The sequence below is a fragment of the Trachurus trachurus genome, assembly GCF_905171665.1.
Source record: "Trachurus trachurus genome assembly, chromosome: 14".
Taxonomy (NCBI): domain Eukaryota; kingdom Metazoa; phylum Chordata; class Actinopteri; order Carangiformes; family Carangidae; genus Trachurus; species Trachurus trachurus.
Genome location: NC_139903.1, coordinates 24,673,265 through 24,692,696, shown reverse-complemented (window position 1 = coordinate 24,692,696; position 19,432 = coordinate 24,673,265). Strand labels below are relative to the sequence as shown.

The 19,432-nt window shown below is 42.6% G+C and overlaps 1 protein-coding gene across 3 annotated transcripts in view; it reads left to right on the top strand.

The window, feature by feature from the left end:
* nbeaa (neurobeachin a) overlaps window positions 1-19,432 on the top strand; it is a gene marked incomplete at both ends in the record, with an annotated part of 101,510 nt that overhangs the window by 29,757 nt on the left and 52,321 nt on the right. For all 3 annotated transcript variants that reach the window (XM_083987227.1, XM_083987226.1, XM_083987225.1), the window contains 7 exons: window positions 2,582-2,813; window positions 6,233-6,333; window positions 9,657-9,752; window positions 10,017-10,138; window positions 12,258-12,384; window positions 13,733-13,852; window positions 15,434-15,580. In XM_083987227.1, the coding sequence (XP_083843353.1) occupies window positions 2,582-2,813; window positions 6,233-6,333; window positions 9,657-9,752; window positions 10,017-10,138; window positions 12,258-12,384; window positions 13,733-13,852; window positions 15,434-15,580 (945 nt within the window). The remainder of the gene's footprint in view (window positions 1-2,581; window positions 2,814-6,232; window positions 6,334-9,656; window positions 9,753-10,016; window positions 10,139-12,257; window positions 12,385-13,732; window positions 13,853-15,433; window positions 15,581-19,432) is intronic.

The window sequence follows — 19,432 nt, the reverse complement described above, 5'->3', positions numbered from 1 at the left end:
GTTTAGCATCAAATATGTGAAGAGCTCTCTGTAGTGGCCTGAAGTAACACACCACTCTTGACTCGATTGCCTTTTCTTCTACTTGTTTTAGCATGCTAACAGGCTAACCCTGGTCACTTTCTCGTTGCGGCTCACCGTTGCTTTAAGTCTGCCCTGAAGACACAGTGCTATAACCTCTTGTCTTGTAAACACAACAATGGCCAAAGCTCTTGTGAAAGGCATTCTGGGAAACAAACCATGTTGGCAACTACAGTCTATGGTTGGCGACAGAGAAAAGATTACAAATAACTCCTTTAATGGAGGCCATGATCATATTTCCACCCAAAAATAGTGTTAAGTGTAGCTGATTTTCTAAGAAAGAAAGAAAATACAGCTTCTAATCTTCTGCCATCATGAACATCTTGGGATTTGAGTGCATTAAGATAAACAGCCACTTCTGTTAATTCTCCCATTCTGGTGCTTTAAATGCATGCAGGCGAAGAGGGTGCAATGAGATGGCACAGTTAAAAGAGTGGCAGTCAAAGCTCAGACAGTAGAAAACCATGTTGAAAACACGATGGCATTTGTTTGCTTTACCATTTAATTTGAGGACGACTCATCTCGTCGTTCCACACATTTGAAGTTTTCATCTGCTCCTACTTTTGCCCTCTTCAGTGGGATGGGAGCTTGAGTGACACTTTAATTAGCTACTTCATCCACTAAATCACATCCACTTTGTCAGATTTCATTTTCATCAAGACATCAACTTTTTTTCTGGTTTTACTTTTATTTTTTTAAACACACATTGACTATTTGAATATAAAAGTATAACAGGAGGTTGGAAATGCACTCTTTTTAAGTTAGGTGATGTTAGTGGAACATAAACAAACTTTCAACAGTAACATGAGTGGAAAAGACTCAGTCAGTGACATGAATCAGAAATATTGTAGTTTTTCATTTCAATGCTAACGGTCATACCAGACCAGCAAAGGTGTTTTGGATTTAGCACGGGTGCATTTAATTGTTCATTCATTAAAGACCGTTCATGTGTAAGATAAAGGATGTGACATATTTCAAAATTATTGCTACTGTAGCCTTTTCTGGAGCTTTCAGCCCCATCTCATGTTCTTTATCATCAACAGCTGTTTTCTCAGTTGTGTACTGTAGGTTTGTTAACGCTGGAGCCAGCAGCCTGTTCCACTGTTACACAGACTGCAGTGAATTACAAAAATCAACACTGATGTAAAACAAAAACTCATTTCGTTTTGTGCTTTTTTTTTTTTTTTTAGTACAGCTGCAATCACAGCACAATTATGCAATGAAAGAAACATGATCATCTCATTAAGTGCACAGACAGTGCTATTGAATAGATTTGCAGGCCCACTCAGAGCAGCTCTTCTGTGTGATGGTTTTTAAAAACCCTTCATCGAACACACACATCGACTCTGGGCCCCGTCCGTCCCCCACCAATACCGACAGCTCCTGTCCTCCTCCTGTTCTCCTCCTGTTCTCCTCAGACCTCGGGAAGCAGGGGGCAGCTCTCTGCTTCTCAGTTCATTGTAAAACACACTGACTTTACCTAATTTGATCCATTAGTTTCCTTCTCTCTGCTTGTACAAAGACGACAGTCGACTCGTACAGACAGATCGCTCCGTCCAGTCTCTTTATTTGGGCTCGTCTGATCGGCTCCCATGAGCTGCTGCCTGTTTCTTCTCCATCTGATTTAATAACCTCAATGGTGTTTCTCCTACAGTGGCTTGTTGGTTGCTATGACTACCCTTTCCTGGATAGTGTAGTATGCTGAGTGGGTACGCTTGTGTTCATTTGATGGATGTGATGAGTGTGTATGTGTGTGTGAGGCACAGCGGTATGAAGGCTGTACTTTCACAAGTAATTATGGTGCATTAGCCATTAAGAGAGAGCATTTGCTCTCGACTTTAAAAGTGGCCAACGGTATCCTGGTATCCCGGTATCCTGGTATCCATGGTATCCACGGTGTCCTCCTCCTGGCTGATGCTATCTGAGATGACAGAGACTGAGCAGTGTATTAATCAGAGCCGGTGTTGTGTGTGCTTGCGTGGTTGTGTGTCTATCTGAGGGGAGCGGAGGGGGCCATTTTTATGCCTGCTGCATTTTCAGAGTGATTGTAGTTCACAGAGGAGAATGCTCTGCTCCTCACATTAGAGAGAGAGCAATAGGAGATGAGATGGGCTTGTGCATGCGTGTGTGTGTATGTGTGAGAGTGTGTGTGTTCAGAAATGAAGGATGTTTATTTGTTGCAGTATGTGTGGCCCCCGGCAAAAGAAATGCTTTCCTGACCACAATCAGCATCCATCAGAAGCCAGGCTTACCTCTCCTACAGACAAAAGGTTAAATGCTTCACTAAATCATTCTCTCTTTTTGTTCTCTCTCTCTTTCTTTCTCCTTCCATCTTGTTCCATCCCCCCTTTTTTCCTCCCCCAACCTAATGTTCCTGCTATCTACCTTCCTTTACATTGGTACCCTGCCCTTTTCTGCCTCCCAAACCATGTCCTTCCTCCTCCTCCTCCTCCTCCTCCTCCTCCTCCTCCTCCTCCTCCTCCTCCTCCTCCTTCTCCTCTAGCTGGTGGGCGGCGAGTTTGACCTGGAGATGAACTTCATCATCCAGGAGGCGGAGAGCATCGGCTGCATGGTGGAGTTGTTGTCTCACTGCGAGGTGACGTGCCAGGCTGAGATCTGGAGCATGTTCACAGCCATCCTGCGCAAGAGCGTGCGCAACCTGCAGACCAGCACAGAGGTCGGCCTCATCCAGCAGGTGCTGCTCAAGATGAGCACTGTGGACGACATGATCGCAGGTGAGTGACAGACGGAGGAGCAGCAGCAGCACACATGGGCACCTAGTGATTTACATGTGACAGGAATGACAGTAGTATTTTTCTAGGATTAAGATACATTCTTTATCAGGTAAATTGATACAAGGTATTTCAATTCAATACTGACTCAAATTCTACTTTAAACATCCCATTATGTATACATTGGTTTTCCATGTGTGTTTTGATTACAAAGCAGCAAACAGTGTGTATTCAGAAGCCTTGAAATGAACCAGTCACTGCTCTCAGCTACGTCTCAAGCCCCGCCCACCTGGACCTTGCATCCAACCTTGAAAGAAAGGCAGCTAGCCATTATATTGTGATATGGATAACTTACTGTGTGCACAACCACATTTATAATAGTCAAACACAATAAAATTGTTCGATTGAATAAGATTAAAAAAAAAAAAAAGAAATTAAATGAAAAAAAAACCCGACACTCAGCTTCAGCCAGTTCTTTTGTTAGTCTGTTTGAGAACAGGTTGATTGATAAGAGAAAAACAAGCAAACACAATGAGATATGCTTTTATTTCCTTTTGAACTCTTTGTGCGGTTTTAAGACTAATTTTAACACTCACACTGTCTTCAAGCACCAGTTGATGATGTTGAATAAATACAAAGGCCGGTAGTGTAAAGGCTTGTTTTTTTAATTTCGCTTTTACCTGCTTATCCTCAGCCCGCTTAGCATTAGTAATGATTTCAGACAGGTAGTGATTTTCTCACAAGAGCCTTTTCACACAAATCACACAAAAGAGCCTAAACTCTTGAAATCAGGAGTGGGTTGCGTGTAGGTGGGAAAACAATTGTACGAGCACAGAAAAGGAAAGAGAGACAAAAGCTGTATGGCAGCGCTCCAGGCTAACATTTCCATTGGTGCTACCACCCTTCTCAGTAGGTTACACTTTTTTTTAATCATGAGGGAGGTTAATTATGGTTAACAAAAATCTCTACATTTTACTTATGAGCGAAAATACAATTCATGAGTGTGTAAGAGCGTACTAACCTAAAAACCTCTTATTGCATCATGAGAAAGGTGCAAAGTGACATACAGCACTGCAGTTATCGTAGTGGGGAATAAAAGAAAACCCCCAAAATAACACAACATAAGAAACAATAACAAATTTCCTGATCTTTCTTCCTTTGCCCCGAGGGTCTGAATAACTCACTGTTTTCTCTGTCTTGTCTATCCATGCTCTGTCAGCCTGTTATTATGCAGAGCCCTAAAACCTACAATGGAACAAAAATAATTTTACTGAGTGTACAGTTGTGCTATTCACATTGTTAGAGACTGTGTTTGCTGCTCGGTTAAGAACCCAGAGATACAAAATATATATGAGCATTATGTAAGGTTATGATATTGAAGGAGACAGAACTCAACTCAATTTAACCCCTGGCTCTGTTATAGACAGACCTGAATTTGATTTGAAGATTCAGGAAGATTCTCCTCCTGAAAAAGGAGTCTGAGTCTGCTGAGTCTGAGCAGGTGTGGTGCTTAACTTGCAGGAGTTTAAGCTTAAATTGTATCGACTTGGTAACGAGTTTAGAGCCGTCTGCAATAAACATGCGCACTTAAAAAAAAAGAAAATTGCTTATGCAACTATTTTGGTTGCAGTGTGGAGCCAGACTTTGATGCAAAATAAGCTTTTTTTGTTCACTTTAGTATTTCGTATTTATTCAGACAGTGTGAAAAAACAAATTTGGTGTAGCACTTTACCAAAAACTATAAAAAGTAATAGCTTCCGTAAGTTCTGCAAAGTGTCCTTTGTCCTACCTACTGCCGCAGGGTAATGCCTTTTATAACTTCTTTGACTTATTACTGCTCACCACAGCAGAGTATACACTGCTTAAATCAATTTAATGCCAATTCCTTTAGACTCCATTTCTCAGCAGTGATTCTTAGACGTTTCTAAAACTATTTAAAATGACCTACATGGATTGATTGTACCAAAAACAGAGCTTAGGGCTTTTAAATCTAGGACATTGTATATTGCATTTTCCTCGTACACCAACCACCTCGGTGAACTAACCTCTGTTCACATCTAGCAGGTCTAATAGTGAAGGAGGAGCTTTGTAAACACATTGCACCACTGTAACATCCACACTGCTCTGTTGTCGCTGTGTGATGTGAATGTCCGTGAGGCAGGAAGGTCATATTGACTAAACTAATGTATGTTAACACAATGTCGACTTTAATTATCTGCTGAAGTATTCAAAGGGATAGCTTTCTGAAGCCTTGTTTTTGTCAATTTCATGACATGTGGTCATTAAACAAGAACACATTTAGAGTCTCAGTGAGGTTGTTGACAGGTTGTTACAGAGCTCCTTTTGCCTGTTAAAGTGTGAACATATTATAGGAATAGCCTGACATTTAGAAATACACTAATTCATTCTCTTGAAGCTGGTGCAAGACGGTGGTTAGCTTAGCTTAGTTTAGCGGGCGCATGACGTCTGTCCGACTACCCATTTCTCCGACCACCCATTTCTCCGACTCCGACCATACATTTCTTTATTTTTGCGTCATCAGTCCGACCTCCCACTTCTCCTACTTAAGTAGCCCTAACCCTTAACCTTACCCTAAACCTAACCTCAACACTGTAGAATGGCTAGTCGGAGAAATGAGCCGTCGGACTTGTGGGCAGTCGGACTGACGTATGCTCCCCTAGTTTAGCGACGGTGGTTAGCTTAGCTTAGTTTAGCATGAAGACTAGAGGGAGAGGAAACAGTCACTGAATCAACCAAGAGGAAGACATATTGGATTTTTAGATTGATGTCTTTTGTTAAACCTTTGGACAAAGCCAGAGTTAGCTATTTCTTTCTGTTTACAGTCATGCTACTGTAAGATAAGACAAGCTAAGCTAAGCTAAAGTAAGCTAAGTGGTGGTGGTAGTGTAGCCTACATGTACATGAGGTATCAAAATAACTGTTGTAAGTGTTGCTGTTGCCACCCAGTACTATCAAGGGAAAAAATATATCAAGAGGACTTATATGTTATGTTTGTTAGGTTATGTATAATAACTAAAATATTATGTGGCTATTTGTCTTAGCTATTTGTTTAGCTAGAATATTGTTTGTGTTTATGGCCCCACATTATCTGATTTATCAATATGGGTATGATTTAACACAAGATATTACATCGTAGTTTACACATTCACAGTATTAAGGACTGCTGTGCTCAGCAGCTCTGCCTGAGATTCAAGGTTGTGTGCATTTTCTATAGAGTGGAGGAGATTTTTGACAGCACTAATAGATTGCTCAACACTCACGGTGTGTCAGGAGAAGGAGTTCCAAATGCTGACTCACATACACACACACACACACACACACACACACACTCACAAAGGATGTCTTGTTTCTGTTTCTTGCTGTCTTACACTGACTTACTGCCTTTATCTGTGTTTTATCAGACCTTCTGGTGGACATGCTAGGCGTCATGGCCAGTTACAGCATCACAGTCAAGGAGCTGAAGCTGCTCTTCAGTATGCTGAGGGGGGACAACGGCATCTGGGTGAGTTGTTGGACAGTATAAAACTAGCTGTGTAAGGTGATTAGAGTTTTAAGATTGTGGATCGGTACAGTAGGTGTTGGTGTAGGGGATTTTTTGCTTAAAAAAAGATCCAAGTACAGTAGGTACAAACATACTGTACAGCTCTGGAAAAAATTAAGAAACCACCACTGTTATATTCATCTTAACGAGGCACTGATTAGGTGATCACCTGAACCAAAGAGTATAAAAACCACTGTGATTAAAATTTGGGGTTATCCTACCAATGTTGATTTCTGAACTCTTCCCGAGTCAGAAAATGTGTGTTTTGTTTAAAAATGATTAAACTTGTTTTCTTTGCATTATTCAAGGTCTGAAAACAGTGCACCTTTTTTTTTGTTATTTTGACTAGTTTGAATTTGTGAATAATAGAATGAAACATAAGTGTTCATTTTACTCAAACACATAGGCTACCTATAAATAGCAAAGAAAAAAAGAAGTAAAAAAAAAAAGTGGTCTCTTAATTTTCTCCAGAGCTGTACTATACACTGATGGCAATGGAGCGGTAACGGTATCATTTTAACAGTTTTATATTGTAGATTCTTCTTTTATTTCATGAGAGTGTGGGAATGTCTGGAATCAGTGACTGGATATTGACATCTCGCTGAAGAATCGTGGTGCAATCAAAGTCCATTCTCTACAATGGCAGAGGGAGCTTCAATCCAAATCCCCCCAAGTGGCTCTGATGACAGCAGAGTGACAGATTCATTAGAAAACCTCAGATTTTGATGTCTTTGCTTTCTTTTGATGTTGTTAACCAGAGCTTTTGATCATAGTTGGATTGGAAATATATATATATATATACAGTATATACGTATATATATAAAGCTGGATGGTGTGCACTTGGGAGAAAGATTATAGTGCATTAAGAACAGCAGAATGACAGTATAAAACACAGTAAGAGCGTGATGTACAAGCACACTGTCACAGAGGTTAGCTGTTGCTCAGACATAGGTTGAACAGTAGGAATGATTTGCTGAACCTCTCTTAGTGACAGTGAGGCTGAAGAAGCCGCGCTGCCTCTGCAGTGTGTCCTGGAGACAGAGATGGGATGGACAGTCCTTGATGAAGAGCGAGTGGTTCAGTCACCTCCTGCCTCTCACTGGCTCAAACATCTCCAGGTTCTGACCAGAGATGGTCACGGCCGTGTTTGACTTTTTATTGATCCTGCTGGCATCGCTGCCACTCATGCTGCGCCCACAGACTAGATGGCACCTGCTACCACAGAGGTGTGTGTATCTATGTATGGTTTGATTTGAGAGTTTGCCAAGACGAGGGCAATTGAGCTCATGTTGAACTTTTTTTTTTCTTGTAATTGCCTATTAATGCAGCAGTGTTGACTGTGTTACCTCTGTTAGAGTACTAAGTAACAGCCTAATCGTCCATGAAGGTGAGACACTCATGAAATAGCTCGTTAATTCAGATTTGTTTTTCTCCTGGTGACCTTTTTCCAGCAGCGTTGTGCTAAACACCAACACTATAATATGCATCTAACCACCATCATCTTTTACCAACCACCTCCATGAAAGGAGGCAGGAGCAATTAACAGACATGGAACCACGTTGTTATGATTTTGTGCATATTTGAGCTTGATCTCATCTTGCAGAGATGTATATTCTCTCAAGGTGTCTTCCCCCAACACTGTGCAGAAGCAGCCCAACTGTGCTGACTGAAATATGGTTGTTGTGGAACTAAATGTATTAAAGGGATACTTCACCAATTTTCTTCTCACCGTCATGCCAAGGAAGGGTTTGGAGAACTTTCAGAGTTGTCAAACGCTTTGGAGTTCACTTTTGAATCGTCCAAAACTCACACAATCAAACATCCACATACCTCCATACTGCTCATCCTACTGACCCAAGTGTCCTGAAGCCGCCCCACGGAAAAGTTGTTTGGGAAAAAATCAATTAGATCTCTGTTTTTATTCTTGTTGTAGTAGTAGCTCCCAGTGGCTCTGTTGATGTTTGTGCGCATGCATGAGATTTGTTGTGAGATGTTCATTCGTCGTTGTAAACAATTGGACACAGAAGAACATCTCGCAGCAAATCTCGCGCATCTCACGTAGCCACTGGGAGCTACTGCTACAGTACAACAAAGCTAAAAACAGAGATCAAATTATTTTTTTCCAAACAACTTTTCCATGTGGCGGCTTCAGGACACTTGGGTCAGTACAGACGAGCAGTATGGAGGTATCTAGATGTTTCATAGTGTGTGTTTTGGATGATTCAAAAGTGAGCTCTATCCAATATGTAAACCTGCTGCCAGCCGGACCCCCACTGGAACTCCAAAAGCGTTTTGATGACTCTGAAAGTTCTCCAAACCCTTCCTTGGCATGACGGTGAGTAGAAAATTGGTGAATTATCTAGTTTATTATTCCTATTAATGATATTTGTGTCTGAAAAACAGGAAGGCAGGCCGAGGCCGTGCAGCTGCTGAGTCATGCCCACTTCTAGAGCCACAATGCCAAGTTTTCTTGAAGTACCTGTTAATGAGGTTAATTCAGGAGCTGAGAGTGGAGTGCGCTCCACTTACTGTGCTGCTCTCTGTCGTCATCTTAACCGCTCCCCGTAGTTTTCTGATCACCGGTGGATTGATTGTGGGTGTTTTCCAAGAGAGCTGTGACATTTAGGATTGGTTTTATGAGACTGAACCTTCTCCTCTGCCGTCCTCTCTCTGCTCACTGCAGAGTTGAATGAGTGCCGCCTTGTGTCCACTACCCGAGTCAATACACCCGCGCTCCTCCTCGTCAATCTCCCTCCTTCCACTCCAGGCTCCGGGAAACCGCCATCAACAACCCGTGGTCACTGATCAGTGTTCCACAACAAGATCATCATGCCTCCCCCTCCCCCTCCCACCTCTCCCTCCATATCTCCTCCGTCCAATAACGAGCATCACCCCGTCCAGCTCGCCCCTACCTCCCTGTCTTTTCCAATTTCCCCTCCCCCCCCTAGCAGCCCTCTCAAGGGACAGATCGATTAAGGGTTGCCATGGTATTGATGAGGTGTTGTCGGGGGATGGCGGAGGTGATTGAGGAGTTATTGATCCGGTGGGGTTGTGGTGGAGAAGTGATGTCACACCATGTTTTTTTTTTTTTTTTTTTTACAGATTCTCACCCCTGTGTCTCTGATAGATGCAGCATTTGTCACATGATAATGGCAATCACTCTCTTTTTGCCTCCTCTCCTCTCCTCTCCTCTCCTCTCCTCTCCTCTCCTCTCCTCTCCTCTCCTCTCCTCTCCTCTCCTCTCCTTCTCCCTTCTCCCTTCTCCCTTCTCCCTTCTCCTCCAGCCGAGACACGCGATCAAGCTCTTGTCTGTGTTGAACCAGATGCCTCAGAGACACGGTCCTGATACCTTCTTCAACTTTCCAGGACGCAGTGCAGCGGTGAGTCCGACCAAAAGATAAACACACAAAACACACACCGGAGCCTCATTAGCAAAAATGAGTCTAATTTATTCTTTGTGCGCCCACATTGCAAAAGACTCCTTCATGACTTTCCTGTTTACAGTCAGCACATCTTAATTAGCATCAGTGCTAGGAGTAGAATGGTAAAAAAAGAAAAAGAAAAGAAGTAATAACAAACTGAGTGACATGTTGATAGCTACGCACATTTGCAACAGCTGCTCTGAAGTGTGTGTTCTCCTCCAGGCTATAGCGTTGCCGCCAATTGCCAAATGGCCTTACCAGAATGGATTCACTATCAACACCTGGTTCAGACAGGATCCACTCAACAACATCAACGTGGACAAAGACAAACCGTACCTCTATTGGTAAGTAACACGCCAATCTTCTGGATTACTAAACTACCTTTCAGAAAAAAAAAGAATAAGAATATAGGTTTGAAAGCCAGTCGCTGTACTTATTTTTAACTCTTAAACACCGATGCACTGGAGTATATCTAATGGCCATAAATCTTTTATTCCTTTTACCCATTTTGTTGACTTGATATTGTAGCGAGCGCCATTACAGAGGACTTTTAATAGGAGAAAATGAATCAAAAATAAATATCAGGTTTTTTTTTCAGCCCTTCAGAATTACAGAGGATGATGTTACCAGGCTTCTCACTCCATTCAGTGTTTTTTTTATCAGTCAGACGGGCAGAACAGAAATAGTGAAAAGAAGAGGTGCCGGTCACTGACAGTAGCCAGGTGGTGAAAGTACGGAGGAATGAACTGAAGTGAACATAGGTGGAAGGAGAGAGTGCTTCACTAACCCTAACACACAGTGTTAAAAAGCACTCGACAGACTTAGCTCAGGCCTTATTATAGTGTGTCTCATTCGCTCTCAGTATTGCACAAAGCAGGTGATTAGGAACTTCTGTGCAGGTAACCAAAGTTTCACCTGATGTGATTGTTGTTCTACAAAAACAACTTATTGGTATAAAATTCAAAGCTTCTCCATGCTACAGTATATATCAGTTTGTGGTGAACCCAAACACAGAGAGTCCTAAACTAATAACCTCTCTAAATGTTCCTCTTGAAGAATAAACACAGCATTACTTCTTTCTTTATTTGCTGAAGCTCTCCTCATGATAAACATTGAACTTATCGGAGTGAATGACACAGACAGAAAGTCAGTAGATAAACAGATAATGAATTAGAACATAACTTTAAATGTCAAGGTACTCCATTATGAGTATGCTTCTGCCGCCGCTCATTGTACAGCTCTGGACCTCGGCTGGCCTCAGCGTTAGCACTGTAAGTGCAGACCGTTAGCCGCTAAGAAGCTTCATTAGCTTTGACCTTTTATTTAATTGAACTCCCTCACTCCGCTGCGTGTCTCCTTCCCTCCACCTCTTCACTCTGTGACGCTCGCCGGCGCCGTCCTCCCTTCACCTCTCTCCCCCCTCGCCGCCGAGTCCGACTGATTCATTACTGACAGAAATAAGAATCAAGAAGCTAGTCATCTACAGGAAGGATGTCATACATCCATATATTCTCTGGATACCATCGCGGAGACAGGCTCTAATCGTGAAAAGTGTGAGGATGTAATCCTGTTTCCTTAGTAACCATTTGTCAGGTTGTCATGGCAAGCGAGGAGCTAAGAGAGGAGGGAGGGCGTCCCCTCCTCTCCTCTGGCCCCGGTCTTATCATCCTCCCCCAGATGCAGCTGCTACTCCAGCCGCCTGTCTGATACCGGCCTCCGCAGCTGCATTAAGGCCGTGATAACGCAGCGTACACACTCCTATTGTGTATCAGGGATTCACTTGAGAGGGGGCTTCATATCTGCTTTCTGCTTCCGCTACGTGTGTGATCCTTCTGGGCCTGTTTCTAGAAGTGAAGTGCGTCTCGTTGTTTCACGAAGTAGCTTTAGCTGTGAGACTGGGTTTTACATGGAGGGAAGGGAAATGTTATGGAGGAGAAAAAAAAATATTCGGAGGGAAGGGGATTAGTAGTGTTTCTCACAAACCCATGATCTGGGACCCCTGGTGCTGCTGTGAAGAAAGCACGTTAAAATCCTGCTCTTTGTGACTGCTATAGGCTTAAATGCTGTGATATGTGGGTGTGAAAGATTCCCTGCTAGTATTTCATAGGCAGGATTTCACAAGATCTAATTTTATCTGTGAAAAACGGTCTGACTTTCTTTGATGCAGCTGACCCTTTACAGTCTTGGTTGTAGTCTACAGGGGAAAAAAAATCTTCACATTCTTTACAGTGAAGTTGATCCGATAAGTTAAACCTGACAAAATACTCAGGCTCACATTTATTTGATTTTGTTTGATGTTACTTAGACACTGAAAATCATTGAGGTGCGCAGAAACTAGAATATTGCAGTATTATCATCATTACTTTTAATTCAGAGTTATGACATTTAATTAATAGAGCTATTTTCTAACACAGAGGTTGACGTGACATCAATTGAATTGAATTGTCTCTGCTCCTCCTGCAGCTTTCGCACCAGCAAAGGAATAGGTTACTCCGCTCACTTTGTGGGAAACTGTCTCATCGTGACGTCGTTGAAATCCAAAGGAAAAGGCTTTCAGCACTGTGTGAAATACGACTTCCAACCCCGAAAGGTAAGAAAACACACACACACACACACACACACACACACACGTGCACGACCGAATAGTTGAACCGAATCATTTTCAGTGTGTCTATCCGGCGCCACTTGTTAGATGAGACAGCACCGGGGGCTGTGCGGCTGCTCTCCTCTCCTGTCGCTCCCCTGCACTCACTTGTTAATGAGTTTAGATAAGATCTGTCAATTAAGACCTAAACACTGCCCCTCCACAGCGCTGTCAGCATTTTGCCACTGTCCTAGTGCACACACAAACACACACCCTCGCATGCACACATAAGCGCACGCACGCATTCACTTGATGAGATGGCCTTCTGCAGTATTTGCTGACCCAGTAGAATCTCTGCGCTGCCTAACAAAGTTCCCGGTGCTTCCATTTGATCATTTTTTTTAGAAAAGTGGCCATGTCTGACAGCATTTTGTCCACGGTGTGCATGTGTTAATGTGCGTGTGTGTTTGTGTTAGCGCTGGCACACGAGCGTGGTACCGTATTGTCCACTTCGCAGTTACAGCATGTGTGCACCTGCAAAATCCTTAGCTCTTGCATCCTTTCCTCCACAGCCTCCACCAGCAGCTCAGCTTCCCCCTCCAGGGAATATGTGTTTGTTGTGACTAGGGAAGATGCTTTCTAAATAGACAGTCAGATGCGCACATACTCACACATGCACAAGATTATGAAGGTGAGGATTGTTTAATGTGCTGTAAACATCCGTGTTAGCTCAACCTCACACGGAGATAAAATGCCCGAGGGAGGACTTTCAGTATTACAGTGATGTATGAAATGAAATCGTATCCAACATATCTTGACACAGACATGTAAATCTGAACTGACTCACTGCGCTGCAGGAGACTCACGACCGTATCCCTCTATAGTTTGTGTTTATTTAAAGACAAAGTTTCAAACAACACATTTTGCTCACCACAGGTTTCACTCACAGTGGCCTCGTCAATACGGTGAATTCGACCACCAACTGCGCCAATGTGCAAAGACGTCAAGCAGTATAGATAGGATTGCCAAGACAAGGCAGTGCTGCACCTTTCAAACACAAAGGCAAAGACTTCACAGAATGCAAGAAAATACATTTGATACACAATATAAAGAAAGAAGGAATCAATTAAAAAAGGAAAGTAAACTGAGTTCAATTGCTGCACTGTTTGCATCAGAAGACATCAGACAAGCCTAAATCAATATCAAACACAACAGTTTTGAAGTGAAACTCCCACATGTAATGTTCAAATAAACTGAGGCCAAAGGGAAACAAAGCTTTCCCTGTCATTAATTTGCGTGTGAATTTTTTTTTAAATTTTGTTTTGATGTTTCATCTTATTTTTGTATTTTGCAGTGGTACATGATCAGCATCGTCCACATCTACAATCGCTGGAGGAACTCTGAGATCCGTTGCTATGTCAATGGTCAGCTGGTCTCCTACGGCGATATGGCCTGGCACGTCAACACCAACGATGTAAGGACACTGAGATTGGTTTATTACTATGTGTACAACAATTACATTAAAGATTTCAGAAAAAAAGACACAAAGTTATATAAAAAAAAAACCTTTGGGTAAAAAAAAAAAAAAAGCTTAACTCTTGATGTTTGATATTCTTGTTCTCCTGCCTCTATATAAGAGCTTCTGTACCAGCCTCAGAAATCCAGTATTAGTCTGGCTCTACTTCACACTTCCCTCCTATGGTAATGCTGGCAAACATCTGTGGTTTGTCCTCTGCATATGTCAGCTGGGGCAGATTTGTCCTTGAGCCATGTTCCAGCACAATTCACCCAAACTTCAACTTCACACTTTTCCCAGTTAGCAGGGGACAGGTAGCCTGACCTCTCGGTGGCAGCACAGCCTGCGTACCACCTCCCTCCTGTCTGGCCCTTGACACTGTTGCAATTATTGAGAGCTGGTGCTACTCTCGCTAAGAAATCTGTCAGGGGTAAAAAAAAGTCTTCCAGTTCACACAGGTTCAGACATGTAAGAGCGCACATAGCTACAGTACAGAGCACGAGAGGAAAGCACAGGTGTGGAAATGTGCTGACGCTATCAGGCTTTGTTTTGTCCTGAATTCTGAAGATAAAACTTTTTTCATCACTAGGAAGCAGCAGAGGAGTAAAGATTTCATTGTGATAAAGGGTATCAGAGGGACAGAGGAGATGAAAGGCGCATGGGCAGAAAGACTGTAATTGTAGGTGACGGCAAAGTTGTAACAGAGCGATTAGAAACGAGCAGCTATTAAAAGTTAAAGAGCCGTCGACTGTGTTCATCACTACAGAGCGCCATGAAGTTGTGAGCCAAGGCGGAAAATGAATAATTGACTGCTAAAATCTGAAGATTAACAAACTTTAAACAAACTTTTGCTCTCAAAAGTGCTGGAGCTATGGGTAAGCTCTGCTATCGCTACATCATTTTAGCGTTAACAGTTGTTTACTCATCAGTCCTGAAGTAATTTTTCTGTCATTTACTTACAGTAGAGTAGTGTTGTAGTACTCGAGACCAATTAGATATGGTATAGATTTTTTTAATTATCTATTTTCTTTTCAGTTGAGGAATAATGTAAATGTCAAGCCACATGATTATTATCAGAGCTGGGACCTTGAAAATGGGCTCACATTGGTTTGGTCTTGAGTCAGTCTCGGGTTAGGTGGTCTTGACTACAATGCTACCTTTACTTGCAAAGAGCTGTATCCAGTAGAATGCAAAAAAATATATATTTCTCTTTTATTTTTATCACTTCTTTCCCTTTACAGGAGTTAGCATGCTAACTACCTAGCGCCAGCCTGGTTAGCTTGTTTTGTCACTTTCTGACGCAGAGTCACTTAAGTATCCTGTCTGTTAAAGTAGCACTGCCCTGTGAACATATTGTAACCTCTTGTATTGTTATTATGACAACTGTATCTTTTGACAATACTGGTGAGTTAAAAGCTCTAATTGACTTTATAGCAGTATAGCTCCTTTAATGTGGTCTGGTAGTAGCTAGCTGATGTAATGACTGATTTTCTTCCATTGTTTTTTTGTTAATTCTTTTTTTTTTTTTTTTTTTTACAGAGCTATGACAAGTGTTTCCTGGGTTCATCAGAGACGGCGGATGCTAACAGGGTGTTTTGTGGTCAGCTGGGGGCCATTTACGTATTCAGTGAAGCTCTTAACCCAGCCCAGATCTTTGCCATTCACCAGCTTGGCCCAGGATACAAGGTGAGTTAGCACCCATCAACTATCCCATCAGTACTGTATATCGCCTGTACGCTTTGCAGCACATCAATGCCATGCACCATTTGCCTCAGAGAGAATATCCAGGCAACCTGAGGATTGTATCACCAGTGTTACAACCATCTTTGCCTTTTCAAGTCTTCTGGTTGAAGTAGTTGAGGCCAATCAAGAGTGACTGATGGTCTCAACTCTCAGGCAATATAAATTCATTTGAATTGATTTTAATTAATTTGTCAACAGTAGCTAGTAATATAGTAGTTTATTTTCTGTTAGCTTTCCATTTAAAATTTACATCCAATACTTTATCCCGTTAGATGAAAGCTACTCTTTTCACAGTCTCCAGCTGCACACATGCTGCGTTTAAGTGCTAGTTGGAAAACAGGAACTTTTGGTGAATTCATATGTAATTTCAAAGTGAGTCAGATTGATTTTTGCACTCGTCATCCCACATTATCCAACTATAGATTCTAAACTGTAGCCAATAAGTTTACATACACCCCTCCAAATGAACCAAATCATCATGAAAAGTTCAAATAGATGAAGCAGTTTCAGATGATCAAGGGACCCAACAAAAAGTAAATAGCTACACTATCTCTTAATACCTCTTGGGAAATCACATCTTGGTGTTTGGAATAAATTTGCGCTTTTGGAAGTATCCAGAGGTGGATTTCTGCCTGTAAACCTTAAGTCTAGACACACAGCTTTACATCCCTGTGGTAATAAAAATTATTAAAATGAGACTTCTCAATGTTGGGTGTTGAGCACTGATAACTTTTAGCAATCACCACCTCTGCCTTTTGGCCTGGCTTGCAGTGACAGCCGAGATGCCACAACACCTTGCCAGCTGTCTTCTTCTTGTTTTGGCTGACTCGCACGCCTCAGGCCACTTACAGCTTGTTTACCAAGGTGTCCAAAACTGTCGAAGTCCTCAGTGCCATGGGATCGCTCTGATGTCTGAGGTTGCTGATGTGTGCGAACAGCTGCTGGTATTTGAACGATTCCTTAGAAAGGTTATAGACCGAATCAAAAATGTACTTTTAATTACCAAGACAATGATGAAGTTGTCAGATGTGCAGAGCAGACACAGATCCAGATATGAAATGATCGCAACTTTATACCATCTGGAAGTGCTTGAGGCAACCTGTTCTGAGATACATAGAAGTTTTTGCACTTTGCTAATTTTCAAATAACGAAGAGAAAACAAACACGACCTTTTAAGGTGACACAGATGGAGAAACATACTGACAACATACACATCGTTTGCCACGAGGTAAAAGGAGCACTGACTCATACATTAATTCACACCTGTCTCTTTCTTTCACACTTGCCCTCTCTTATCTCTCTCCCTCTATCCCTTTCATGTCTGACATGATACAACATACAGATACATGATAGACTAGAGTTGTCACATGTTCCTCCTAATGAGCACACGCCTACAGTAGGATTTCGCTGTTTGCCCGCCACAAGTGTCGAAGCCGCTCTCCGTCACAGCCCACGGTTTCCCGAGGCTGATCAGTCGGATGATTGCCTCTCTGCATGGCACAAAATGGGCTTCTCTGATGCCCAGAAGAGACCATTAAATGGCTCACTTGCTTCAAAGCCACAGGCCGCAGTGCTGGTATTGTAATGAAGAAGTGCGCAAGTCTTTTTTTGGTCGACTCAAGGAGGCACCAGTGGAACTCACGTCACACAGCTTCCTCTCTTAATGCCAACGTAGGCCGGTGACTTAACGCAGACCATGTTGTGACAAGCTGTGGAGGTATTACCTCACTGGTGTTGAAGGAAACCGCACTGTACGGTACATGTATGTATGTGTGCACGTAGCTGCATGAAGCCTCTCGGTCTCAGCCACTCTAAGTGTTTCTGTTCAATAATGAGCAGCAGAAGCGGACAGACTCGGCGCTCGCTCCGATAAACAAGCCTTCAGCACAGTGAGGGTGTTCAAGGTCTTCTCGCTCGGCGCGTGATGGCCAGCACGCTGTGCGTAGTCGACGTCTACAGTATGTCTGCACAGTTCAGCACTTCCACGATCTCCTAATGACAAGGGAAGTTGGAACATAACATCTTGTTTTTCCGCGCACGCTGTGGTCAAAAGAATGCTTCAGTGGTTTTTTAAAATCTTTTTTTCTGTGTGTGTGCGTGCGTTTGTGTTTTGCCTGTCACTCACGAGCCGCGCGCGTTGCTCGTTGCACTCTTCATCAGGAGTCCAGATGCCCTCATTGCAGAGCGGTGAGCGCTGCCAACAATCTGGCCACAACGTAATTAATGAACCACATAAATCTATTTGGACACCTGTATTGTATGTCTCCATTCCATGTTTTTGCACACACAAATCATGTCAGGTTTCACAACGGTATAATTAAAAAGTCAGTTATGTGCATTTTTAATATTGAACTTAAATGTTGTGTGACCATAACTGGCCTCAATTTATAATATTGTGTTATAGTGTAGATTTTAAAGATGTTATCCAGGGAAGGGTGCACATGCTGGGGAACTAATTTTAGAGGAGGTCTTCATTCAGTGAAGAGATGCCCAGGCTGAGCTGAATGGAGTAGATGTGGGTGTGTGAGTGTGTAGATGCGGTTGTGCTGTTGTTACCGCGGGCCACCGCTCTATCTGCTTCTGTCAGGGACCAGGCAGGAAGGAGTTGTCGCTTTCATCCCTCTGTGTGTTTGTTAAAACCAGGTGAGGAGGACACGTATGTGGCTGTGTTAAGATTTACATGGGATAAAAAAAAATCAATTTTCTTTCTAATCGCATGCTCAGTACATCCCTTCATATTTTAAAGAGTCAGCAAAGCTCTTTTCCACCTTCAGCTTCCAGCCTCCTTTGTTTAGTAAAGCAGACATAAATGTACACGTGCATTTACACAGCTACATATAACAGGTTTACACAGGCTTCATAAGTGCCCTACGATAAATGGGCTTACACTGCAAAAATGTGCATCCCAATAAGTGTATTAATTTCACATTCAGGCTATTCAGTCGTGTTTTTTTTGTGCAGAGGGGCCATGCACCTTTAAAATACACCGGAGAGTAATTTATTTGTGTTGATGATTGATTATTCCTGCACATGGCTGCAGTGTTCTGGGTTAGCTCTAATGGATAACACTGGGTCATCACCTCATGTATTTCGCTAAAGTAATATGTTCTAAAACCTAGACGTGCTGTCCTACCATGTAATTACCATTAATTACTCTTGCAGATAATGTTTGGCTGGCAATAATGCGTTCATGGAGATAGTGTGTGTTTCAGATGCAGATAAGCAGTCTCTATATAGGGAAGAAGGGAGAAAAAAATGAAGGCTTGGACTTGTATTCAGCCGTCGGATGGGGATAAGGAGGTTACACTGTAGAGAGGCTGTTTTTCTTCAGATGTATCCATTGTGCAGTGCGTTCTTTGCCTCAGTGTGAAATTGAGTTCTGCATGGTTAAAACCGCTCAGGGCACATTTTCTCCTGCAGATCTCAGATGAAAGGTTTAGAAACAAGACGGGCCTGCGAGTCTGTAAGCAGCCCGGGGCTTTCCTGCGCAGTCAGGCTGAGCAAGGCACCTGGGGACCCAGCCGCTCGGAGGGGAGAGGGCTCCTCTCCTGGAGCTGTTGCAGAGGCTGGCAGAGCCAAAACTGGCTGGCCGTCCATCTGCACGGCCTCAAGTGTGTCAGCAGCGCTGCAGGATATATGGATCAACTGACCTGAGCAGAAGGATGGATTTAGACATAGATGCGTGCACACATTTAGAGTGCAGTTATTACCTCCTACAACATCTGCATTGACAAAAGCAATCATTTTTGTACAGGTCGTCAAAACCACTGTCCTTTTGAAAACCTGCCTCACCAT